The sequence below is a fragment of the Vigna umbellata genome, chromosome 8 (genome assembly GCF_029865625.1).
Source record: "Vigna umbellata cultivar VRB3 chromosome 8, Vumbellata_1.0, whole genome shotgun sequence".
Lineage (NCBI taxonomy): Eukaryota > Viridiplantae > Streptophyta > Magnoliopsida > Fabales > Fabaceae > Vigna > Vigna umbellata.
The window spans coordinates 36171855-36199846 of NC_142172.1; the positions used below are offsets into that span (position 1 = coordinate 36171855).

Below are 27992 nucleotides of genomic sequence, written 5' to 3' on the forward strand. Positions count from 1 at the left end.
TGTTTTTATCTTTTAACCTTTTGTTAATTCACTATTTAACTTTAAGGTGTACAAAATATTAAAAGTTTCACTGTCATTTTATCATTATTGAAACACTCAAACATAAAAGATAAGTCATAAAATGTCAATTAAAGAAGGACAAAAGAAGTAACATTTTTTAAAGATAATTATAATGTAGTAAGAAACAAGACTTAAAAGTAGAACTCTTTAAACATTTTTAATTCTTAAACTAAAATGAAATTTTTTTCATTGATAATAAATGTGAACTTTAATTAAAGTCAAACACTGAAAATATTTAGATATTTAAGAAAGCTAATTTCATTACTTATAATTAGATTGTTATATTAAAATTTTATTTTTGAATATTAATGCTATTTTTTCATATTATAGGCAAATTATCTTAATTTTTTACATTTTCATCTCAAAACCCCGTTGAAACTAAACCTGTAAAATAAAATAGTTTTCTCTATTTTCCCACCCGAAAAAAAATTCAAAATTATTCTGGCAGGTAAAAGAAAGGTTTGGTAATCAGCAATCACTCACTCACTCGCTCTCTCTCGACAGTTTCAGTTGGTACAGTGCGTGCACAGAACACGGACACAACAGATAAATACAACTCTACTGTTTTATTTTACCTCTTTTCATTTGTGTTTTCTTTTGTTTTCTCATTCATCTCTACCGTTTCGTTTTGTTTTCTTTGCCTCGCCCTCGTTCCTTTTTCAAACCTCGAAACCAAACAAGGGTTTTCTTTTCTTTCTTTTTATTTTTTTTCTTTAATTTCCCATTTCCTCCCTCCACTTCAGACTCCAATTTTCTCCTCTCCCAAATTCTTTCCTTCCTTGATTCTCACCAAAACCGTTTTTCCCTCTCATCTATTCAAATTTCCTGGAATTTGCAATTATGGAGCGTGTTTCAGAGAAGCCAAGCTGCAGGACCCTCTGTGTTCATCTTCTCCGGTACCCATGATTGTTTTTGGCTGAAAGTTGTTAACTTGGTTGCTGGGTTTTGGTAACCCAAGTGGTTGAAGAAGGGTGGGAGGAGGAATCGGAGTAATTGTTAAAAAAGTGGGGTTTAGGGTTTTTGGCGGGCTACGGAATTTGTGATTGAATTAGGGTTGTTGAGTGCATGAGAGGTAGAATTGTGCTGTGATGGATGTGGAGGAAACTGAGGAGTTTGTGTCTTTGGACACAGATTTGTTGCAGCTTCAGGAGGTGTCTCCTTTTGCACTGAAATCGAGTCATTGTGTTGTTGAGGAGCTATTCACGCAGTGGCTTTCGCTTCCGGATACTTGTCGCCTGGTACATATATACACACGTAGTTCATTTGAACTGAACCTCTTATGCTTTTCTATGAATCAATGAATGATTTTGGCTATTCACTTGACTAGTGGACATGGTGCAGAGATAGAGTTGTGTAGGGTTTTTTTACCAGCAAATTGAGTGTTTTTCTTTTGTTGCATGGGGGTTTTAGTTAGCCAAATTGAATTAAAATGTGACCGAAGATGTTAAAAATCCAAAACAACTGTGAAGATAGACAACTTTTGTAATGGTAAAATACTAATCCTGATAATTAAGTCAGTTAATTCCTAACGACTTATCGTTCCAATCGTGCTGGAGATTGTGAATCCCTTGAGTCACGTGATTGTAATTTAACCGTTTACATTCATTTACTCTTCTCTACATGCTCTTTAGTGAATAACTTGTTTGAGCATTCCTTTTCTTCCTTTTAAAGTAGCTTTTTAGTGTACAATACTAACCTAGAGTTCATTGCCACTTGGAAGAGATTTCTGATTCTCTGATCTTGAAACGTTACTATCCAGTTTGGCTTTTATAATTTAAACATAATAAATGACCCTTTCCATCTCCCGCCAAGTGCCTTGATGGAACTTTTAGAGTCCAATGACCTAACCATAGGAGAGGTGACCTCCATTCCAATGTCTTGAATTACAGTTCTTACAATCGACAGATTGTTATTTTGTGTTCAATTTAATCGCAATCTAAAAGAGGGTTCTAGTATAGGAATTATACAGCTCTCATGTTCATTGTCATCAAAATTGCATGCTGAGTCATAGAAATGTATGCTTTTATGCTTCAGTGGTGCCTGGATGTGTTTGCTGTGACATAAAATTCAGAAATGGGTAGAATTGCAGCACAGAATCGTAAACTTAGAAGAATTGTAGAGTTTCTTGATCTGCTTACTGTCAGGTTCAAAAGTGTTTTGCCGAATTTGGGCTTACACAAACCTAGGTCCATAAACGAGGTGCTCACTAACCCCAACAAGAAACCAATAAAAACCATTGCTTGTCTTCATCTTCGACCTTGTCTCCCAAAACATGACTCTGCTGCTTCTACCACTCTTCACTGTTTCATCTGGCTCTGTTATGTCAGGCTGCAGTTCTTCCCCTGGTTTGTCTGATTCACTTTTTCTGGTTTGTTTCTCTTTCTGTTTGCTATTTGTGGCTAAGGAGTTCGACAATGTCGATCTCTGGAATGATTATGATTTTAATTTGAATGATCTATATTTGAGGTCTAGGTGTTTCGTACTAGGAGTAGGCACTGCTTAAGTTGTTTTGTTCCGAGGTATGAGTTCCATATGAATTATTTATTGACTTTCTTATGCTTGTGATTGTGTATTTAAGCTTAATTGAAAGAATGTGTTTTAAAGGTATTTTTCTTAGTTATGTAAGTTTTGTAAATATGTATGGGTTTTATGAATCTTGGGAAATGTTATGCACGGTGATACATTCCACCATTTTATTCTGTTTCCCCTATGTTTGAGCAGACTCTTGAATTTGTCTACCTTGCTTTTGGTGATGTGCTTTCATTTCTAGATCATACAATGAAGATTTGTAATGTTGTGGTTCTATTGACACTTTGTAGCTTGGCAGTCGTAGTTTATCATTTATAAGTCATCTTAAGCACTAGCTTTTACTGAATCTCTCTTTTATTTTAACAAACGTGAAAAGATAATGTTATTATGAGATTTTTGAAGTGATGTTGATGTCTTGGTTTTATGCCAGTTGTGTCCAATCGGGTGCATTTACTGCCATAATTTGATAATAGAATTAATTTAAATTGAATTATTCAAACGTTGCTAAAATATTAAGTTTTTATTGGGAGTTCATCTGGCCATTTGAGGAGGGTGCTATTCATACTTTCAGTTAAATTTAGATTTTTTAGGGACATGACACATTAAAAGGAAGTTTGTGTCTTACCCTGTAGAAACATCACAAAATAATATTTATGAGCAATAACTAGAGTTGCTAAAGGAGGACGACCTGTGTCAATAACAATATGTTGAAAAATAAGTGTGTGTTTAGTTGTACCTTTGATTTTAAAAACTATTTTATAAAACAGCTTTCATAGAGTTCATAGAGTAGAAGTAGGGACAATGTAGAAGTACACGAAAGAACGAAAACTAAATCAACTTAGAGATGCTGTTATAAAAACTTACAAAGATATTAGTTTAGAAAATGGTTTTCGAAAACTACTCTTACCAAACATGCTCTTTTCTTTATTTTGTTGTTTTTTAAAAAGAAACAAACAGGCTCAACCACTATAATGTTTGACCCCGTAACAATGTTGGATGTAATGATTACTGAAATATGACAATTTTGCATGGTATTGACAAAGGAAATCTGAGAATTTGTTTTTTTTCCTTTCTTGCTCAATAGTAGGTTTAGGGGAAACATTTCTCTTTGTAATTTATTTTTTCATGTCATAAATCTATTGAGGAAAGTAAACCGTGAGTCTACCGTGCAACCTGAAAATCAATTATTGGCCTGGCCTGGCCTGGATTAAGTGGTTAGGGAAATTTTGAGTAAATTGAGAATAAACTAAAAGCAGGAAAGGGCATTTTATTCTAGATGCATTAAATGATTCTCATTTAACTTTAAATAATTGTTGGAAGTCCCACATCAACTAGAGATAAAGACAGTTTAGAATATATAAGTTGGTGCAAACTTCACCTTACAAGTCGGTTTTGTGGGGTTGAGTTAGGCTTAAAGTCCACTTCTTAACCTGATATCAGAGTCAGGTTAGAACCTATCCTAACGATATTTTTTGTTTATTGGGCATATTGTTCCACTCGCTATTGGACCGCTATCGGACCACTCATTAATGTCTAGTCTCACGCTCGAGATGTATATATACCTCAGCGTGAGAGAGGTGTGTTGGAAGTTCCACATCGACTAGAGATAAGACCAATTTAGAATATATAAGTGGGTGCAAACCTAACCTTACAAGCCGGTTTTGTGGGGTTAAGTTAGGCTTAAATTCACTTCTTAAAAATAAATAAACGGAAGAAACATCTCATTAATAAGTTTAATAGCTAGGCTATAGATTAGAGTAACTAAGCTATGCAGTCAGAGTATAGATGTTGGATTCTATTTTTTAATTAGCATCTCCAAAACACCACCTTTATTGTTCTTTTCTAGCTATATTTTTATGTTACTTTCACTCGTCTGTTTAATTATTTTCATTGGTGCACTATGGAAACAGGTTAAGTCATTGCTTGCTGATGCAAAGGCAGGAGCTGGTTTGAGTGCACTGGAGAACTCAACAAGCACAAATTCTCTGTCAAGCAACTCTCTACCTTCCTTATTTCCTGCCGGGAGCACACCACCACTTTCTCCGCGTAGTTCATCTGGTTCCCCACGCACCACAAAACAGAGGAATAGTCCTTCATTAGGATCTCCACTAAAACTAGTCAGTGAACCTGTAAGGGAGGTCATTCCACAGGTATTTGTTAGTATTGACCGATTCTTTATTTTTCCTCTATACTTCTGTTTTGGTTATACTAGAATAGAAAGAATCAATTAATTCCTTGTTTTATATTATATTATGCTTTCAGTTCTACTTCAAAAATGGTCGTCCACCACCAAATGAGATGAAAGAGCATTTTATGTATCAAATTGAAAGTCGGTTTTATGGCCATGTGAATGGTCTGCAATTACATGGTGAGAATTCCTTACTGATAACATGGTATTTGTGAGTTAATTAGTTCTAAATTGTCAATTATGATAGTTATTGTGCAGCAATTTTTCAACTTTTGTTGTTAATTTGCAGAATTTAAGTCTGTTGCAAAAGAGCTCTGCAAACTTCCCTCATTTTTCTCCACTGCTCTTTTCAGAAAGATTGATGTCAATTTTACTGGAACCATAACAAGGTACCAACTCTCTTATTGTATCATTTCATTTGAATATTTTATTGCATCAGATGAAATACTATAGTTATTGAATGTCTGAACTCTAAATCTATCACAATGTCTGTGGGTTGTTTCATATATGCTAAGAAAAATTGGGCTGCCAGAGTTTTGCTGATAAAATGACCTTTTGAAAGTGGTTTACTTGCTGGATGTGGTTATGCTTTTTCGGGTTGTGCTTGAGACAGGGATTGAGTATTATGAAGTGTCTAAGTCCCTCGATGGAGGTGTTTGTTTAAGTGTTTGGTTCTCCTCCCTTAACTAGCTTGTAAGGTAGGGCTTTTCAAGTGCTTGAGTGCATGGCATAACTGGTTGCCAGTCTCAGAATAAGCTACTTTTGGAGGTGTCTGGTCTCAAGGGCCGTGCTATGATAGGATTTTGGGTATTCGGAAGGTGCCTAAGTCTCACACGGTTAATTTGAAATACCTAATAGCATATTTAAGTGTTGGGTTCTTTCTTAGCAACTAGCTTTAAAGGGAGCTTGCCCCAAATGTTTTAATCAATCTGTTTAGTGAAACTTCCATTTTTTCTCTCAAATGAAGGAAAAATATAGTAACCTTAGATAAAACCAGTTTATTTATACTGGATGGCAATTATTTGTGCTTCGATGACCCTGATAAACAAGTACCTTGGTTGGTAATTTGACTATTTTTCTGTCTTTGGATTTTAGAATTCGTTTTTGGAGGACTCACTTAACTAGATTCACATTATGTTGTTTGAATTCAATTTAGAAGGGCCCTTTTATTTTGAAGTTGACTATGATAGAATTAATTTTAAACTGCCGACATAATTAGGATGTATGTTCAAATCGTTCTCAGCTGTAAATATATATTGGAATGTATATTTTTCTGGTCTATTTCTGTATTTGTGTTCACTGTTACTGTTTCTGTGACGAAGATGGAAGAAATTATTACCTCTTGTAACTCATGAGTTACTTATGAGTTTGACGATTTTATTTATTGACTTTCTTTACATATAATTATGAATTCAAGCTTGATTAAGTATTTGATGTCTATTATAAAAGGATTTTTCTCTTATTTATGCTATGATCGGTTACAATACCAGTAGTGGATACGACAGGGGGATTTATCTCATGTAAAATATAGCATACAATACATTTGGAATATGTATGTGAGCTTAGATATAATTCAAAAAATGAAATAAATGCTTTTGTAATCTTTTTAAAAACCATTCTAAAATTGCAATACTATTATCCAAATTGAACATACTAAATATCCGAAACTAAATTGTATATATAAACTAGCAATGACACCTATAGTCTTTAACATTGCTAAATATAAAATAAAAATTGTAAATCACTACTTATTACCTGTTGCCTAAAAATAGGAATAGTATCAATTTCATCCCCTCCTTGAGCATCATATGTAAATAAGACAATTTCTATATATATGGTTCATCAGGAGATAATCCTGCCAGTGTAAGGTTTCCAACCTTATCAAAATATTGCCTTTATTTAAAAATAAATAATAAAAAAGAATGTGTTGAAAATGCTACATTGACTAGAGATTTGACTAAATTATACCATGTAAGTGGGACAAACCTCATCTTAGAGTTCAGTTTCTAAAATGATATCAAAGCTTATCCTTGTAAGATTTATTGGATCTATCTCATACTAGTTATCAGACTACTCACAAATATCCAGTCTCAAGTTTGATATGTTTAGTCCTAACTGTGAGAGAGGGTGTGTTGAAGATCACATTGACTAGATATATGATTAAATTATAGTATATAAGTTAGTGCAAGCTGTTTTAAAAGTCAGTTTTATAAGGTTGAGTTAGATTTCAAATCTATTTTTTAAGAGAGTGAATAAAAAATAATATCCTATATTTAAAGGAAAGAAAAATATCAGAGGAAGAAGACAAAAGAAGTGACAGAATGCACTCCCCATAAAATCTGACAAGAAAAAAAAAATGAATATAAGCACCGCATTAAATAGTTTTCAGAAGAATAAAAAATTGAGCACAGGCACCCCTTCATCTAGTTTTCATGACTGCACCACTTTAAATAATTTTCATTTGCTGCACCGTGTAACAGAAAATTGAAAGTGACATTTTAAAACATTTTTGAGATATGGGAAACACAGTTGTTCATTTGTTCAAGACCGATGTTTATTGTGCTTCTGCAAGACATTTGATAGTTGCTTAGTCAATGTTATTTATTTCATAGCGCTAACTAGTTATGAAGGAGCAAATGCCTTCCCTATTAGATATCAGTTGGGCATAAAATTGAATGTGCTTATAAGATATGTTTGATTGTTGTCCAGTGTTTTACATTTTTATTTATTCTTTTGAGATGACTCACATAATTATTTTTAAAATGTAGCTGGAATTGATATCGCCCTCCCTTTTTCATTGTGATTCTTGCTTTTCTGTAAAATGTCTATTATCTTAATGGATCATGACTGACTTTCATAGAGAAATTGAATGTTCATAATTTACTATGTTGCTGTTTGGGACATTTCGTATTGGTGTTACTGCCTGTTGAACTAATTTCTCAATTTCATGACATATATTTGTAGGGATCAATTTATAGACTATTGGATTCGGGGCAATATGTTAGCTATGGATTTAACCACACAAATATATACCATACTGAAGCAACCATATCGAACATACCTTGCACAGGTTTGCTTTCTTTTGTACGCTGTCATTTGTGTAGTCCAATGTGCTATTGCTACTTTCTGTCTCTCATCATGAACTATATGGGGCTTTAAATTAAATATTAAAATTGCATTTGGATTTTCTATTTTGATTGTAGGATGATTTCAAACCTGTCCTGAGGGAACTATTGTCCACTCATCCTGGATTGGAGTTTTTGCAAAGCACGCCTGAATTTCAGGAAAGATATGGTACGGTCATCTGAATTAGATAGTGTCTTTATTTCTTAAAATTTTAGTTAAATCAATAGATATCATAGTCACTAGTCTCACCTAAATTTTATGAAGGGCATTTAATTCTGATGGCATGGTTGGATTGTCTGTTTTTAGTTTGTTGTTTTGGGGCTAATTTCTTAGTGAAAGTCTGGGAATAGTAAAAATCTCCATTTAAGATATGATTTCCTTTAATTTCCCCCCCACTTTTTTCATTTAAAGTGGGCATGCTAGAATGCAGGCTCTTTGACATTCTACTTGTAAAAGAGTCATGATGGAGCGCATTCTTTATCCTCCTTTGAAATTTTGAAAATCTGAGTAAAAATACCATTACATCATACTAGAGCACTAGCAGAGCAGTACCCTCACTTTAATAAATCAACAATCCACATAAAATAACAACTCACTAGCCACCAATCTGAAATTTGTCCAACATGTTCAAAAACTGCAGAGACAAACTAAACAAACCCTGGATTCAACCTAGTTAAAATAAAAGAGAGACATAGGTTGAATTCTTAACGTGTATAGAGCACATTGGGTTATGCATTTATAAATAAGAAAATACAAAGAGACGGGCCTAAGCCCATTACATCTAACAAACCTAAAACACCATCGTGTCCAAAGGTGTTTGATATTTGTATTTTGTTTTGAATCAGGCAATTTTCCATCTTGTAGAGTCTAAGGAGAGGGTATTTGACCTTTTTAAAGCTATTCATGAATTTTGTTTGTTATTTATTAGTTCATTTCACTGCAGCTGGTGGTGTCTTGGTTTCCTTTGAGAAACCAGCTCCAGCTAGCATCTTCAGAGGAAGAGCAAGAAAAGGATCGCTTTAAATTGTATATCACTGCCTAATTTAAAAGATTGGACTCTGTTTGTCTGTGTGTATATTCAAATATAAACTCTGGTTGCAGGATCATATCAGCATAAGTCTGACCTGTGTGGTTCACTAATATGACAAAAAGGCATCTTATTCTGAACACATTGATAATGGGGTTAATTATACAGTATCCATAAACAAGAAATATTATACCCATACATACATGATGTCTCTTTAGGTCTGATTTTTTTTTTCTAGTTTCTTTTTTTGGTTACTGTATCAACTTCATGTGTAGTTTTTCTTAATTCATTATGAGGATATGATCTTCTGCTAATTATATTAAGTTATAATGTATCAACTTCGGTTGGTATAAGTGGAAGGGGCTTGGATAGAGCCATCAAAAAGGTCCAAACGCATGGGGCAACCCTGTCCAAGATGTGTTCCAGCTAGGCATGGAATGAAATCTTTCAACAATGGGTCAAAATATTGAGCCCATCCCACCTAGATTGAACATGTGATATAGTCGGGTTGACCCATTTAAAAAAATTCACTAATTGCAAAGATAATGTTAAATTGAAATTTTAATTCTCCAATTTCTTAATTGCGGAATCTTAATTTTCGTGTATCTTGTTTTGTTAAATACATAAAAAATTAAATAGTAGATTTTTTAATTTTTCATTTTAAAAATGACTTTTTAAAATTTAGTTAGTTGGACTCACCTGAACTGGACTAATATTTTTCAGTTTACATTTTAAGTGAGCTAGGTTGGACCAACTACTTTGTAAAGTGGGCCAGGGTAAGCAGGCTAGCCTGTGTCGACAGCTATCGGCTTAGTTCCCTTAAGCATGCGGTCTCAGTTCAATCCCAAAAAATATAACTTGGAAGGGTGCTCTTGGAAAAATAAATATCAATTAGTAACATATATATAACTTGGGGTTTTAACTTTCAAGAGTGTATATTCTAGGTGGGTTGTCATCATAATATAATTAGTACAATCAACTTACCATATTAAATATATTACGTCTCAGGAATTTTTGTCTCACTGAGCTTCAACTAATGAATTTCAATTCTTTTAACATATTCTTGTATTTAAGGTTCCTTTTCTACATTTGTTATCGAGAAGTTCTCAGGCTATTTCTCACTGCTGTGCTATGTGTTTTTTAAAACAGCTGAGACTGTCATACATAGAATATTTTACTACATGAATAGGTCAGGAAATGGCCGACTTACACTGAGAGAATTGAAACGTGGGAACCTAATTGATGCAATGCTTCATGTAGACGAGGAAGAGGACATTAACAAAGTGCTGAGGTAAAGGCTTTTTAGCTGAAAAATCACTAGATGTTCTATTGGAGGCATACCCTTGTTCTAGAAGTTTCCTTTTGTTTATTGGCATGAACTCCTATAGAATAGTGCTTTTACCCTGAAAAAACTGTCATACTCCTTATAGCTATTGAATTCAATGGATTGTTTTATCCCTGTTACTTGTTTTCTGAAGGGCTGGCTAAGGCACTGGAACAAGTAAAATTTAAGGGTCGGTTTACTTAAAAGAATGTTTTTCTGTTATCATTTCTTGCTTTAACTTTTAATTAGAAAAGGAAAGCTTAGAAGAGCTAGTGAGAGACAATATAGACATTTCAGGTTGAAGAACAACTGAACAAGCAATTGCCTCAAGCTTATGTCTCAAATCTCAATTTATACTAACTAGTGGAAAAAGAACCCAGAAATATCTGATCATGCTTATTTAATCATTTTTGGTTTATGCTTCGATATAAATGAAACTGCTGGAGGAATAATGCAGGAATGTTTAACCACCCTAATCCTAATTAATTATCAATTCCCTCCCAAATCCATCACCCAAATTGTGGTCCTTAATTTTAGGGCTCAAGACTTTCTTAAAACCTCACAAGCAAAACACCAAAGATAAATGAAAGAACATAGCTTGAAAGAATTCAAGGTCAGAAGAGAAGTCTGGGAGCAAATGGAGATTCTCTGAATTTTGAATCTGATGAGTTATTATTGCGTTTCTTGGTTAGCTAGATCTGAATATATTAATTGAATTGAACAATAGAACAGTAAACATCCTGACAGATCTATCCCATATCATTATTGGATGCAAAGAAGCAACCTTTAATATGTGGGCAACTTCCTTTATTCTTACATGTGCTTGGTCGATGTTCAGTCTTGAGAAATTTTATCCCAAAGATATTGTAAATTCATATTTGGCTTTCATTTTCAATTTAGTTATCTCTGTAGAATTCAGTTTTTTTTTTTTTTTTTTTGTATTTGCTTCATTAATTCCCTTATGGAATTTCAGGTACTTCTCATATGAGCACTTTTATGTCATTTACTGCAAGTTTTGGGAGCTCGACACAGATCATGACTTTTTCATTGATAGAGAGAATCTTATTAAATATGGGAATCATTCTCTTACCTATCGGATTGTTGATAGAATTTTTTCCCAGGTCTGTATAAATTTTTCGCTTTTGCCAATGTGCCAAGTTCAGTTCTGCTCTACTGTGTACGGATGTAGCAAGCCTCATTGAAAATTGATAGTGTGTTTGGAGCAAAAAAATTATGAATTGATTTGATTTATAAATTAATTTTTCCCTTGTTCGATGCTACCCACTGTGAATATTCTGGGGCAATAAAGTAAATTACTTAAATGAAATGAGTTCCATTCTTTTTTCAGGTATCCTAAATGTGGAATTTGATTTGCAAATCATTTCAATTTTTTTCCATGATAATTACTTTAAAACGAGAGAACTGATTACTAATCTTTTGTTGTATTTTAACATATTTTAGGGTAATAAAGTAAATTACTTGAATGAAATGAGTTCCATTCATTTTTAAGGTATCCCAAATGTGGAATTTAATTTAATTAATCATTTCAATTTTTTTACCTGATAATGATTTCCAAGCAAGAGAACTGATTACTTAAAATCGTTTTTGTATTTTAACACATATTTCCTCTCATATATGCTTTAAACTGTTCTAGGTTCCAAGGAAATTTACCAGTAAAGTTGAAGGGAAGATGAACTACGAAGATTTTGTTTATTTTATACTTGCGGAGGAAGATAAGTCATCCGAACCTAGTCTAGAATACTGGTATTCTTCCCACCCATCTTAAATACTGAAGATACTTTTAGCAACAATAGAAATTACGTCTTGACTAATATGACAGGTTGGATCATAAAATGAATGCAAGTTATTTTCTTCATTGTTTTACTTACTCTGAAAATTTTCTAATAATATTATAATAATATGGATAAACATTATATCTGTTTTTTTTACCATTTACCTGTCTTGTGCTAAAACTTTCTTTAATACAGACATCTTGAATAGGTATTTCATTGGTTGTCTTTTCTGTTAGCCTTCATTTGCATCCCACGAAATTGGGACTGCAAAGACAAGAGAAGAGTGAGGGGAGGTCACCGGTTTTCTTATGAAGAAGGGGGTGGAAAGTTGGAAATGTCAATCAGGAAATAATTTGTTTCCTTAAATATTTTGATATGATTTTCTAAGAATAAGTTGGGCAATTCATAGATTGATTTGTGTTAATCAAGAATTAATTTGTCTCTTTAAATATTTTGATATAATTTCCTAAGAATAAGTTAAGCAATTCATAGATTGATTTGTTCTTCCTAATTTTAGAGTATAGGATATTTTGTAATAATGAGTAATAATTATTGTAAATATTTGTAACATTATTTATAGTAAAAATAACAATACTGAAAGGCATCAAACCATCTTTCATATCAGGAAAATTAAAGAAGAGTGTGTGAGAAACTTTATGCCCAAATGTAGGATGAAATAAGTGGAAAGTTGAATAGCATCACATAATTGATTATGTTGTGTTTTTCTACCACTTTTCACGTTAAAAATCACCCTATAATTGATTGTGAAGACCACATAATTGATTATGGAGTGACTTATATGCAATCATTTTTTTTTCCAAATTTTTAAATATAATAAATAAAATAATAATAGTATGTAAATAAAAAAGGTTATAATAAAAATACTTTAATGTATTTTTTCTTCATTTATTTTAATCTAAACTGTTTTCATTTCCACTCATTTCTGACCTCTTTCTCTTCCTTTTTTCTCATTCCACTCCCTCACTTTTCTTCATACCATTCTCTTAAATTTAGAAAAATTGAATGATTGCATTGTTGTGAGATACATTAGATTTATATACACCCATACACATCAGCATGCTTACTATTTTTTGGGAAATAGGGATAACTTACTTGGAGGACAAATCCATGTGATTATGGGATTGTTTCTAAATATACAAGTCCAGTATCCATAGAAAAATACAAGGCTACTATAAAACTTCCTAAATTGCAAGGAGCAACACATTTTAACACTCCCCCTTAAATTAGTGAATATATGCTCTGCAGTCCCAACTTGGATTTAATTCATTTGAAGCTTTTGCCGTTCAGTCCCTTGATAATTATATTCGCAAGTTGGCTTTGAGTGGACACATGTGCAAATTAAGCCACTTTCTAGCTTTTCTATGGTAAAGATTCTTTCCACCTCGGTATGTCTAGTTCTATTATATTGCACCAGGTTGTGGGCTATATTCAAATCTTCCAGTAAGATGCACAACCACAAACGTTCATATTTTTTGGGACATTACCCGAAATCTTGCTTCAGCACTAGATTTGGCCACCACACTATTTGTTTCTCTTCCACGTCACTGGGTTTCCATCAAGGAGGGTGTAATATCCAGTAATTGATCTTCTATTCACGTTTGACCCCCCATAATCAACATTCATATATGCCTTAAGATTTACACTATTATTTCATGTGAACAAAATACCTCTTCTTGGCAACTGGACAATTCTAAAGGCAGCTAGTAACTGTGTTTTCTTTGGTTGATGCATAATTCGGTATGCTCACTATAAAGGCAATGTCTGGCCTAGTGTGGGATAAGTACTTGAGTTTGTTCACAAGTCATTGATACTTTTCCTTGTCCTCAATAACATCCTGCTCCACACTTCCTAACTTTGTATTTGTATGAATTGGTGTATTTGTTCTGTGTTTCTTTTAGCAAGTCAATAATTTAACTTTAGTATTCGTTTTAAGATTATTGGAACTTACTGCTTACTAAAGGTTTTTGAGTGTTCAATATATTTCTACGTTGTAAATTCAGTATCTCAGTAACAATTTTAGAAGTTAACTTGCTGCAATTTTTGTCACTTTTCCTCAAATTTTTAAGTGAAACTTATGATTTTTTTTTTTTAATTCTTGTAGGTTCAAATGCATTGATTTGGATGGAAATGGAGTGCTGACACCAAATGAAATGCAGTTCTTTTATGAGGAGCAGTTGCATCGGATGGAGTGCATGGCCCAAGAGCCCGTGCTTTTTGAAGATATATTGTGTCAGATTGTAGATATGATTGGACCAGAGGTTTCTCTTTGTTCTTATCTTGCATCGTTGCTCTCTTTACTTGTTTTTTGTTTTATTCCTGTGCAGTATATATGCCAAGTGGTAACTGTCCTACTTTTGCAGAATGAGGGATATATCACATTACGAGATGTTAAAGGAAGCAAACTTTCTGGAAATGTTTTCAACATTCTTTTCAATCTCAACAAATTTATTGCTTTCGAGACTCGTGATCCGTTTCTCATACGGCAGGTAGAATTAAGTTTGAGATCCTATATTGCTGACATGAAGGCTTTAGTAATGTTGGTTACATCTAATAACGAGTTTTGTTTAGGAACGTGAGGATCCAAATTTGACTGAATGGGATCGATTTGCACATAGAGAGTATATTAGGCTTTCCATGGAAGAAGATGGTGAAGATATGTCAAATGCCAGTGGAGATGTCTGGGAAGAATCACTTGAAGCCCCTTTCTGAGGTTTAATTAGGTAGGTGGTTACAGCCATATATTTATTTAATAAGTTGGTTTAGTTTGCACGAGGATGCAACTCATATTTTACCCCATTATTACATAAACCTTGGTTAATAGTGAAAACTCAGTATTATTATTATTATAAAAGTTTTCTTGTCAACATTTATGTTGTCAATGTCAAATTCATGAATCTATGTGACTAAGGTAATACCCCAACTTGCGAAGGTAAAGTTGTGTCAGTCTTCTACCCTGTCATTTACAGCTTGAAAATTTAACAAAGTAGGCCTTTCAAAATAATATTGGAGCATATGACTCAGTTGAAAACATGAGAAGATATGTTGGAAATATAAAAAAAATTCTGGGACTACTTTGGATTGTATTCTAAATCTTAATAAACATAACATAGAATATCATCATAACAGTGGAAATACATTTGGTTTTAGGCCTAAACGGACATCATGATAAATGCAGGTGAATCGAAGGCGATATATTCTGGCCCCTGAACATGACATGACGGTAAATGTCTACTAATAGTGTACTGTGCTCTAGAGAGAACTCCCCCTGATATCTGTTTTAGTAAGAAACTAAGAATAGTAAGCGCCTTCAACAGGGTACGAGCACGTGCAGATTTGTTGTTCTTGTTCATATTCACATTTCTTAGAATTATCTTATCAAATTAAATTTCTGTAAAAAAATCATGGAGTTTTTTTTCTTCAGTTTTTTGTTTCCTTGTTTTTTTTTTTTACAAATTTTATCACCGTTCAATTGTATTAAACTTTCAAGGTTTTTCTTGTTATACAGTGAAGAGAAAGTGTCATATCCTTTAACTAAGGATCTGCAGTGCTGTTTTTATTTTATTTTTTCTTTTAAAGAAATGTATCGTTTTTGTTGAGAAAGATTTATTAACTAAGTTTGATTCTTTATTAAAACAGATTTTGGCAATTATTGGATAAATTATTTACTATTCTTAGAGTACGTATTTTGGATTGGATTTAGTTGATAATTAGACTCTGTTTAATATCAGTAATATCCACAACGTGATCATCCATGCATCATGTACATACATAATTCCTTTTCAAATTTTAGATTATTACGCCGACAAGGCACAATGTGGAATCGGTACCAACACTGCGTAATTTTAGCGTTCCACGTGCAAATGCTATTAGTAGCATTTGAGTGATTTCTCTACATTCTGTTTACCACAAACCAAGGAATCAGTAGCACTATAAAGTGACTTTCTACCATTTCCAGAAAAACGCCACTGCCAGTGAAAGCGACGAAAACATTGAAAATGATGGCTCCTGAAAGGTGTGTTTTGGCGGCACTTAGCGTTGCAGCCTTGTTTGGAGTTGTATGTGGATGTGAGAATTGCCCTCCAATGATGAACTTGACTAGTAATAGCATTGGTGGTGGTGTTCGCTGTGCTCCTCCATCAACGTGCCCACGTGACACGCTCAAACTTGCGGCGTGTTCGGGTTTATAAACGGGTGGATGAACTTTTCGACGGGTATGCCTGCAAGGGCACATTGTTGCGCTGTGATCGATGGTTTTACAGACTTTGAAATTGCAGTGTGCCTTTGCACTGCACTCAAAGCAAACATTTTGGGCTTCAACCTCAACATTCCCATCTCCTTTACCAAGCTTATCAACACTTGCTCAAAGAATGTCCCAAAGGGTTTTGTATGCACATGATTCACACACATCCAACGACCCTAACTCCATCTTCTTTCCCTTCCATTCTTCTTTTCCCTTTTTTTACCCTTTTCCCTTTTTTTACTACTTCTTTCAGTTGTTTCATAAATTACGTCAGGATTAATATAGACCTCTTTTTCTCCCCCTTCCTGTTGCTTTTGTTATTTATTGGAAATGTTATTAGCACAACAAATTCACAAGTTAACTTCCTCATTGTCTTAATTCTCCTAGTCATATAAGGGAAAATATACATATATATATATATATATATATATATATATATATATATATATATATATATATATAATATTATTACCAACTTATGATAACGAGAAAGATATAATTACATGATGATACATATATGGTTAACTTTTTAAATATGTTTATAATTCCATAAAAATGGGTACATTCTAATATTGATTTCCGTGAAGTTTTTTTTATCATTTCAAATTTAAAATCACTAATTTTACCATTAAATATTTATTAAAGAATTTGAAATTTTTATTCCATGGCATTTCGTACTCTTTTTAGGAGAATGTTTTGGAAGTTTGTAGATATTCTTGTAGGGTATAGTTGGTTGTTCTAGCACCGTCAGGAACTGAAGTGAACCCACCAATGGCATTTTGGCGTTATGATTTTACATCTATGCTTTATTTGGTGTATCATATATTCACTCATATTCTAATATCTCATGCTATATTTGACTTATTTTCTGTGTGAATGTGCTGACTTAATTTTTATTTGTTTTATTTATTGATTACTAATTTTGTTTTAATAAAAAAAATTAAGTGATGCATCAGACGTTAACATGCAAACTCTAATCGCGCCACCACCAAAGATCCATAGCAAAGCCCTAAATCACGAACTAGGACGCGCACTCAAATCACAGAACCACAACGAGATTTTCTCTAAATTAAAACCTTAGCAGCCACCATTATAGTGTCATCTTCGCCCACTGCAAGCCACCACCTCATAAACACAACTCAATGCGAGCAACCAACCATCATAGCAATGTCAACGTCACGTCATCACAAACGTGAAAACGCGACGAACCACACACATCGCTGCCCATCCATCGTGCCACCATCACCATTTGAAAACACGAAACCCTAAATAACAGTATCACTGCAAAATCAAAGATGAATATAAGTTTTTTAACAACATATAAGTAGATGATTTTCTTCGAATAACCTTTTACTGATTCAATTAAATCCAACTCCGTACACAACGGGTCACATAAGTAAAAACCGCACGCTCATTCAAATGCTTTACTATGTACACTTTTCTACTAACAATTTAGACTCTCCCATGAAAAATGATCAAATTGAAATTTAACACAATCAGAATTACATTGAAAATCCAAAAAGAAAAAAATAAGTTTAACATTGAACAAAGTGAATGCAAATAGGAATCCAAAGAATGTTTAATTTTTTTTTATCTTAATACCAATCCAATCTAACTCACTCTTATATAATTATATTATATTAGCAAAATAAGGTCAAAATTTTTAAATATTTTTCAATTATAGTTTTTAAGTATATCATAATTATAAAATAATATAATTTTTACAAAGATTAATTCAGAACTTTAAGTCAATAAGTCTGATTTGTCCAAAATAATTTATATATAAAAATAAAAATAACACAATTTATCTATAATTAAGGATGACAAAACAAATCAACTCACTAATTCACTAAAAAAAATACATAAAAGACTGAATATTTTATTTTAGATTTAAACCCTTTAGTTGTCCCTATTTATGTGGGTTTTTTCCAATTTGATCCCCGACTTATTAGAATCCTCAATTGAGTCCTTAAAAGTGTTAATTTGAGTCAATTGAGCCCCTGCCGTTAAATTTAGTTGAAACGTGGAATTTGGCAATTTGTAAAATTATAATAATATGAATTTCTGAAAAGCCAAATTCTTTATCTTCTCTAAACAACCAAATTCTCCAAAAACCTCTCTAACGATCTGAACCACCAAATCCCCCAAAATCATCTGGACGACTAAAACTTAACCCCGTTAACTAAATTTTAACGGTAGTGGCTCAATTGACTCTTTTAAAGACTCAATTGGGGATTCTAATAAGTCAGGAATCAAACTGGGAAAAACCCACATAAATAGGGACAACTAAAGGGTTTAAACCTTTATTTTATTAGTTAGTATGCTTAGGTCCACCTTGCATGTTAATGATAGGGCAAGATAAGTTGGCGCACATAACCCACAATAACAAAAGTACATAACTAATAACAAAAATTCAATATATTTTAAACCATAAGTCAATTAAAACTATTTTATTTTCTTTTATTTTGTTATTTCATCACTTCATATTTGAATATTTAAGACAATGCATTTAGCATTTGTTACATATAGTATTTTAGTAGTTTATATAATAATTTATATTTATATTTAATTATTTTTAAAAGATTTATCTTTGATATATTTATTTAATATAGATTTTAATTTTATGTTTAGTTAAATTATTTTAATTTTTATCATTAATGATAGACTCATGGGTGCAATAAAAATACAAACATTAAAAGAAACTTAATTCTTAATTTGGTCATCTAATTTCAATCAAATTTTCAAAAATATTTGTTGTTATTGATTTTTCTAATTTAGTTCTTTAGTGTTTTTAAAGACATCCAATTTGATTTTTTTAACTATTATTAGTTCTTTAACTTTCAATCGTTATTTCTCTTCTCTATCTATGAAGATTGTAACATCCTAATTTAGTAATATAAAACTATTAAAATGATCATTACATAGATAATGATAGAACAGAACTACAATTTTACGAAAAAATAAAATTCTTCACCTGAAGAACAAAAGTATCACCTACACTACAAGCTTCACTCCCAACCTCCTGCTGAGACAACTGAAAGATTGTATCCCTAAGCTCACACCATTAAGGTGATCATCGCAAAAGAGAAACAACAAACAAACACAGACCACATAAATGCAAGGGTAAGCTAGTTTAAATAAAAGAAAACTATTATATTTATCAACTATATTTTATACAAATCATACACAGTCATTTTCAACATATAATACTTGATGCATGATACTATATTGACTTTGACCGTCCGGACTTAGAATGATTGCCGAGCTATGACGGGTCGTGCACTCGTGATGGCTTCTAATACTGCTTTGCAAAGCCATTGCCAATGGGTTTCACCATACCACACTCACGAGGTTAGTTCGTTATCACTCACCTTGGATCATACTAGAAGCACCCAAGACTAGGACCTCATACTACTCCTCACGACATGGATCAATCTTCTCTACGTGAGAGTGAAAGACGATTGGAGTTTCAAGATAACCCCCAAGATTGAGCTTGCTGCAATCATTCTAAACTTACATAGGGCCTCAACGAGAGAATTCACTTTGGATCACAACATAGGGCACCACCATGTACCCTCTTCTTGAGGATCATGGAATTACGTCCATCAACCATAATTTAAAATCACATACTTTGACTTTGGAACATAACTCATAACGTAATCAATCATATACTATAAGACAAACTCAAACATACTTCATAATGCACTCAACAAGTCATTCAGATCAACTTAAGATTAAAAAGAAAAGAGTGAACTAAAACCTGGACTATTTGCTCAGTCTCGCATAACGAATCCAGAGATTTCTCGCACAACGACTCATCTCGCTGTGCGAATAAAACTCCCAGTGATATTAGACCCCAACCCCTCGCATAACGTCCCAAATTCGTATACGAAAGTCTAAACAGTGGTCCAGACCCCCCGAACACTCGCTCTGCGCCACCTTTCGCTATTCGAATTAATTTGACAGTGACCCCAGACCACCTCTAGTCGCTTAGCTAAATGATTCGCTGTGCGAATCATCAAACAGAGAGCAAACCCCATAACCATTCGCACAGCGCACCCTCTCGCTGTGCGAATTACTCAAACACAGAGCAACTCGCCAAGACCATTCGCTGTGCGAATCCATTCGCAAAGGAGTATGCATAATTCTGCAACACGAATTCTACAAAATTAAGCAACTCCACCCAAGTTTACCAATTCTAACTATTTTTCCCAACTTCTAACACTCCTAAATTGTGTTATATACCTAATTATACTTGACTAAACGATTCTAAACCTCCCTAACATCAATCTAAAGTGTTTATGGATCAATTCCTACTATAAAACATCAAATTTATTAACTTAAGGACCCAAATCACAATCTACCACTTTGAACATGTTTTTGACCATTTTGATGACTGAAACAAGTCACACTTGACTTACCAAAGCTATCCCAATAGACCAAAACAACAGCTTCAAATTCTCATTTTCACTACTCTACTTAATGACTTAAACAAAGACAAACTACTACCATTCATAATCAATCAACCTTAGTACAACTTTCCTCTCACAGATTCCCAACCTTTTATACCACCAAAACAGATCAATTCATAATTCAAAACAGTCCAAAATATCAATTCATGCAATTACATTCAAAATCATCAATTCACATATTGTTCATATACCACAAAACATCATTTCAATTCAAATAACTCAAGGATCATCTTTTTCACAAACATACATAAGAAATTACACAAATTAAAGAAATTTCCTAGCTTCCCTTACCTGAGAGACATAGAGCCCAACTCTAGAAAACTACATTTGATGCTTGCACTGCAAGGTAACTCTAGGAAACCCGGCTCAAAACAAGAAATTGATCGGTAGAGATTATTGCCCTTGACGCAAGGATCTTCTAGGCACTTCCTGATCGTCGAATAGATGATCCAAGAGTGAGAAAGGTTAGAGAGATGGTAGAGAACTCTAGAAAAGTAGTTTCTAGAGAGATGGTACGTTTTTAAAATAATGAAACTCGTTTATAACAAAATTATTTATAATAAAACTGTTTAATATTAAAATAATTGAGTCTCACTATTTTTAGACTATCACCACTTTTAAAATATCATTTTGTGGAGTATCACAGAGATCTTATGTTTATTTTTCTTAAACCACCATTCATGATCAAGCAGAAAACTAGCAACCAAATTAAAAAATAGCTAAATTTGATATTTTTTAAAAACTAAAGGATTAGATTGGAAAAACTAATAATTATATGTCTTTTTTGAAAATTCAAATGAAATTAAAAATCAAACCAAAAAATTATTACTGCAACATTTATACCTAAATTTTTTAGATATTTTGTGCGTTGGCTTGCAGACATGTAAACCAATTATCATGTGAAGAGAACAATTAAAATTAACCCACAATTGTTTACATGGGACAAGATACTTCGATTCACTTTTCATATGCCAAATGTAGGACCAGTCAAGTTATTCCTATCTACTTTTCATATATTAAATGTGAAACCAGTATAAATAAAACGTACCATGGGAGGGACTATAGTTCATATTACTGTACAATCCCTATCATGATGAATTAGTTTGAGTTAAGTTAAAACTTAATCCACATTCCAGTTGAGTTAAATAGTCAAATAAACCAACCCAATAAAGATGTACTGTGTAAAATAATTATTTTTTTTTCTTTAGAAAAAAATATAGATAATAATGCGTGAAAACACAATGTGGAATTTTTAAATAACTTAAATTATATACAAATTAAATTGTTTTATTGTTTTCAGTACATATGTTTATTTTGAAAAACTAAATATAAATATATGTATTCGAAATTATTATTTTTAGTATAAATGTAAGTTATAAACTTGTTTGTTTAAAATTTCATTTTTTTATAAATATACAACTGAATAATAATCTATTGCTAATTACCGTCCTCAAGTGCAAATAATGAAAAAAGTTCCTATTTTCGATATCTTAATAACTCAGATGGTACGCCGAAATCAAAATCCCTATGGCTGAGTTGCCTAACTACAAAGCAACGTTGGATTCGTTGATTTCCTAAAACTTTAGTTTTTTTTTCTAATTTGTAGTCGGTGACTCACTCGCTGCGAACCACTTCAAGCCGTCATTTTTCAATCTCCGGTGCATCTTCTATTCTTCAATTCCATTTCTGTTTATGATTCCCTCTGTTTCCGCCTCAAAATCTGTAGGATTCGCCTCCATATACTTTTTATTTTACTTTTTTTTTGTAAATTTATTACTTAATAATTAATTCCATGTGGAAAACTCAAATTCATTTCTGATCCCTACTCAAACCGGTTGATCCATGTTAGGGTTTAGCTGGTGAACCCCCTGTATTGCATTCTTTTGACTCGTACTTTTTCTCTGGGAGATTCAGCTAGTTATTATTATATGAAAATGTGATTTTATTCCTCTCTATTACTTCTAAACGACATGTTTACTCCGAATTGTTGTTAAGTGCAAGCGCAAAGAGTTTGAATTAGTTCATCAAAATCGTAAGTGGTGTTGCTCCAGCCTATGCTTGTGTAGTCGTTCAATCATTGGTTATTTTAATTATTTTATGAAAATATTTTTGGTTGCAATTTAAGATTATTTCATTGGGATCAGAATTGTAAAAAAAATATTGAGAACCGAACAATTACGAGAACCAGAATTTAGGTGAATTGCAATGTTGAAATCGTTTTTGGTGGCTCCTTAGTTGTTTGTTTGCTTTTTTGTTTTGTGTTATATTTACCTAAAATAACATATCATATATTGCGACTGGCAGGAGAGGTTCAAGGCTCTAACCATTTCTTACTATAGGGCACCAAAAGAAATCATTCTAGGTAAATGAAATTGATTTATGTACATAAGAATTTCAGATGATTTCATTCTTCTACATCAGAGACTTCTGTAGAATTTCTTTATGTACAATGCATATATGTAGTTAATTTTCACAAAGAAACGGCAGTTTGCTTCTTGAAAACTATTTAGTGCCAACTATCAGTATGAATACTTGACAATGTTATGCTTCAATCTTTTCTCTAATGTATGAAATTGGACTGGATGACCTCAAATTCAAACAGAGTCTGTTAGTCAAGGATCTCACCATGCAAACAACATCGTATAGTCATCCTTTAATCTGTTTCTCTTGCAGGTTTATACTTACCTTTTCCCTTGATTTTTATTATATAATTTTCTGTTTTCTAAAATTAATGTATATTGAACGTACAATGGAACAATATGTTGTTGCAGAAACATCAGTGCAAATGGGAAGAATAAATATAAGGTGAAATTCTGTGCACCGTTTCCCTCTCAATGGGATCGGAAATGTGAATTCAATGGGAGACCTCAAATTTATAATTCTCCTGGCCCCATAAAACCAAAAAGATTGTTTGTGCTTCATAACACAGATGACAGCCATCCATCTGCTTCTACGGTAGGTGATGAAATGAACACAAACCATGCTCCAAATGGCTCATCACCAGCATTTCTCAGCAATTGGTCACCTCCAAGGTATCTGTGGAGGGGGTTATCAGTTTTAATCCTGGCAGGGCAGGTGATTGTCAAAACTCTAAAGGGAAAGATTCATTGGAGGAACACTCTTCAACAACTGGAGAGAGTTGGTCCAAGATCAGTTGGGGTGTGTCTTTTAACTTCGGCTTTTGTGGGCATGGCCTTCACAATTCAATTTGTAAGAGAGTTCACAAGGTTAGGATTGAACAGGTCTGTAGGTGGGGTTTTAGCTTTGGCTTTCTCAAGGGAGTTAAGTCCTGTTGTTACAGCAATTGTGGTTGCAGGGCGCATTGGAAGTGCTTTTGCAGCAGAGTTAGGAACTATGCAGGTTTCTGAGCAAACTGATACATTGAGAGTTCTTGGTTCAGACCCTGTTGATTACCTGGTGACACCAAGAGTGATAGCCACTTGTATTGCCCTACCTCTTTTGACCCTATTGTGTTTTACATTAGGGTTGGCATCTAGTGCCATTCTTGCTGATGGTGTTTATGGGGTGAGCATCAACATTATCCTGGATTCAGCTCAGCGGGCTCTCAGATCATGGGATATTATTAGTGCAATGATCAAGTCACAGGTTTTTGGTGCTATCATATCTATTGTGAGTTGTGCGTGGGGAGTTACAACTTTGGGAGGTGCTAAAGGTGTTGGGGAATCAACAACGTCAGCTGTGGTTATTTCTCTAGTAGGCATCTTCATCGCCGATTTTGCTCTTTCTTGTTGTTTCTTCCAAGGAGCAGGAGATCAGCTAAAGAATTGCATTTAGGCAACTAATGTTGTCTCTGCAATTTGGTTTTTCTCTTTTGTACAAAGTGAATGGTATGACTTTTCTATAAAAGGTGTGATAAAATTTTTAGAATTTGAATCAGGTGCATTAGTCTTGTTCTTTTCTAGGTAAGTTATGGTTTGCCAGTATTATTTTTATATATCTTTTCTACAATTGCGTTTCCTTCAAACATGGTAAAGACGTTTGTTTTTCCTTTGAATGTGTATTATTTTAATAATTCTTGTAAGCTACAATGAAATGATAAAGAGGCCATGATGTTCTGATCCAGCTGATGTTTGGACATCCAGTGTTGAGCATTTAAATGGGATGGAACAAAATGGAATTAAGTTACCACTCTTTAGATCATTTGATGATGGATTTCAAATGGATCCTTCTTGACTTGTGATTAGGGCCTTGAATTTCTCACTACTTAAATGTGGAATAGAATTATTTTCATAATTTTAGCATGTTTCTTTCATTTCTTCTTAGCTTTGATTCGTGTAACATTCCGTTCTTAATGAAGTATTTTGCTTCAAGATTAGTGTTGCATGGTATGCTTGAATTGTGTTTACACGGGAATATCATCTTTTGGAGTTGTTTTTGAAATATAATATGCACTATATTATGATTTCGATTCTATGATGTCCTAGAGTTCTTTGTGGAAAATTTAAGTTGAACATATATATTGACAATAATAACAATCACCGGGCCTTCTTGCACTTGGTGAGGTTGGTTGTGTAGATAAAGCAACTTGACTGTGTTCTGTAATTGTAAAGCATAAACTACCCATTGTGCCCAAACCTCTCTCTACCAGCCCTGTACCAGCCTTGTCACTGTGCTTGGTTATGATTCTCAGCTATGCAAGGAAATATGCTTAGTCATGAATTCATGATTCCTGATTTGTTTGCCTTTGAACTATGTAATTTGTTTTTATTTATAGTTGTGATGAGTTTTCCCTATAATTGTAGGGTATAAAATGTACCAGTGTATAGAAAGAATTGAAATGAGGCAATCAGTGCCTCTGACTTGGAAATATAGGTGAGTCTAAGTAAATCGAAACTTTCATATCTCAATCATCTTATATTTTGTAGCTATTATTACTCAACTAAGCCTGAGAAATCATCTGAACAATGGTGAAATTTGTGTTCTATTCTTTTCATTGGGGCAATTTTGTGTTAGTAAATCGTGGATTTCATTAATGAATAGTGATAATGACCACTGCATCACCATGGTTTGGTTTTGGAATCAACGGTTTATTTGGATAAAGTTGTTTGACAATAACTGTCAAAATAATGATAACTTAATTAGTAATTTGATTTTTATATTTAAGTTTATGATTCATTTTTATTCTTATATATTTTTTTACGGAGTCCTTATATTTTTTACACAGTCTTTATATTTTTTAAATAGAGTCAATGTGGTCCTTTAGCATTAAAGATGTTATAAAATGTGACCATGTGTAAGTTCAAATTCTATTTTTCCTCTCCAACCCAAGCTTTTTTGGCGACACAATCCCACCATCCTGACAACACCCGCCACCACCACCATAGCCGGACGCCCACCACCACCACCGTGACAGCACCCACCACCACCCACCCTCCTCTCCTACCGATGGCATTGTTCTTGAACCCCCTCCTTCCCCATATTTTTCTCTTATCAGTGTCTCTCCTTCCATTGAGACAGACACCTTTGCATTGTTCCTCTGCTTGTTTTGTATCCACTGTAAGAGTGTGCAAGATTATTGCGCGCTCTCTTTATTTGCATTGTTTGTGGCTGTTGACATACAAGTTATTATGTGGTTTTGTAAGTGAAACTCATCAAGGTTTTCTTTCAAGTTGGACTGCCAAGGGATTAAGCTTTTTGGGACATTTCTTTTTCATCTTGTAGTTTCCCTTTTACAAGCACTGAGGAGAACTTTGACAACCAAAACATGAACTGTATGGTTTAATGAGATAAAGTTTTCACCTTTCATGTTGTGAGGACTCAAATTTGTAGAAATTGGTGAAATTGAGTGGACGGTATTTTCTGTACTTCTATTGGAAATTATTTTCCTGCAACTGGGAAAATATCTATCTATATCTTTCTGAATGCTTCCCTCCATTTGGGACTACATAACTGTGGAAACTGTTTCATTCTTTTTGCAATTAGAACTGCATATAATTGAGGAAAAGAGAGGAGGTTAATTTAATTTATCTTTTGAGCACAATGAATTTTGTTTCAGGATGTAAGTGATTGTGATAATTGAGGGGTCTAGTTCAATTGAAAAGGAAAAAGGTTGATATGGCAGCAAAAGTCCTGCAAATAGTTTTGCAGAAGCAGATAGGATGCATTACTAGGAGGGGAGGAGGGTGGGGTGGTGGTTGTTATCACGGTGGTATGATTTGGACTAACAAATTATCCCTATTAACATCATTAGTTTTATTTAATGGAAGAGATTATATTTACTTTATTTAAAAATATAGAATAAAAACAAATCATAGATTTAAAATCAAATTATTAATTAGAACAAACAATAATTGAAATTCTTTGAACAGACATAACAATGCACAAATCATGAACTTTAACTCTTTGTCATGTTTATTATTTTATGAAATCATCCAACAAGTTGTAGCGTCATGAAAAAAAAAAAGTTAAATATGTTTTTAATCTCTAAATTATCATGCAATTTTAGATTTAGTCAATCTTTCAAACTTTGGTACACTTTAATCATTGTCCTTAAATAAACTATAATTTGTCGTTTTCCAAAATCAACATTGTTAAAATTAAGCTGAGCTGGCAACGTCTGGTCACGTCTGATGATTATCTGTAATGGCTAACATTTGCAACGTTTCATGACATGTTTGATGCCATGTGGTCAGTGAGTAATTTAGTTGAAGCAAATTAGGGTTCCTTACTTAGTTAAATTAGGAATTTTTTTACGCGAATGAAGATTAAGGTTTGTAAGTAACTTTTATCTTGAAGGTCAATCCAAAATCACGATTACAGTTTGTGAGTTAGTTTTGTTTTGATCAATTTGCTTAAGCGCTTGTTGTGGGTGTAGTGGTTGCTGCATTTGGTGGTTTGAAACTCAATTTTGCTCAAGCTTTAACTCAAAATTGATCACTTCAGCAACTTGGTTTAGTGATTTTGAATGTGTTCAAACTCTGAAATGACTGTTACAAAAAATCACCTTACAACTTTCAATTTTGGTTCAAAAATCATGATTTACTATACTATTCTGCACTTAGACCAACATGTCACGAATTGAATCTTGCTAGCAGTTTTAAAACATCATTTTAGATTTGTTTAAACTGTCACACAGAATATAAATGCTACCATTCAAAATCTGCACTTAATTTTCAACTCTTGCAACAACAAAATGGCTTGAAATTGGTGGTTTGAAACTCAATTTTGCTCAACACTGGCTCTAACTCAAAA

At 33.2% G+C, this 27992-nt stretch overlaps 2 protein-coding genes across 3 annotated transcripts; both read left to right on the forward strand.

Annotated features, from left to right (window-relative positions):
- The first annotated feature begins 584 nt into the window (after positions 1-584).
- On the forward strand, positions 585-15736 carry LOC124819684 (serine/threonine protein phosphatase 2A regulatory subunit B''beta-like). The gene is made up of 13 exons (XM_047291240.2): positions 585-1298; positions 4500-4739; positions 4852-4957; positions 5067-5166; positions 7742-7847; positions 7981-8071; positions 10080-10221; positions 11228-11375; positions 11909-12018; positions 14170-14326; positions 14429-14554; positions 14637-14788; positions 15244-15736. The coding sequence occupies exons 1-12, from the start codon at positions 1149-1151 to the stop codon at positions 14775-14777; spliced, it is 1617 nt and encodes a 538-aa protein (XP_047147196.1). The 5' UTR covers positions 585-1148; the 3' UTR covers positions 14778-14788; positions 15244-15736.
- A 6517-nt stretch (positions 15737-22253) lies between these two features.
- Positions 22254-24863, forward strand: ABCI14 (trigalactosyldiacylglycerol 1). 2 transcript variants are annotated; one of them, XM_047291254.2, is made up of 4 exons: positions 22254-22502; positions 23085-23142; positions 23383-23453; positions 23552-24863. In XM_047291254.2, exons 3-4 carry the CDS (start codon positions 23407-23409, stop codon positions 24573-24575), a joined length of 1071 nt encoding a protein of 356 aa, XP_047147210.1. In that variant the 5' UTR covers positions 22254-22502; positions 23085-23142; positions 23383-23406; the 3' UTR covers positions 24576-24863. The 2 variants fall into 2 exon arrangements, with proteins under 2 accessions (XP_047147210.1, XP_047147211.1); XM_047291255.2 differs by having other exon boundaries at positions 22254-22438.
- The last annotated feature ends 3129 nt before the right edge of the window (positions 24864-27992 follow it).

Bases quoted from the DNA above. Each gene is read 5' to 3' on its own strand.
- LOC124819684 (XM_047291240.2), top strand. From the start codon at position 1,149: ATGGATGTGGAGGAAACTGAGGAGTTTGTGTCTTTGGACACAGATTTG. The intron at 4,740-4,851 runs GTATTTGTTAGT...TTATGCTTTCAG, and splicing joins TAAGGGAGGTCATTCCACAG to TTCTACTTCAAAAATGGTCG. The intron at 4,958-5,066 runs GTGAGAATTCCT...GTTAATTTGCAG, and splicing joins GAATGGTCTGCAATTACATG to AATTTAAGTCTGTTGCAAAA.
- ABCI14 (XM_047291254.2), top strand. From the start codon at position 23,407: ATGCAAACAACATCGTATAGTCATCCTTTAATCTGTTTCTCTTGCAG. The intron at 23,454-23,551 runs GTTTATACTTAC...ATGTTGTTGCAG, and splicing joins TTAATCTGTTTCTCTTGCAG to AAACATCAGTGCAAATGGGA.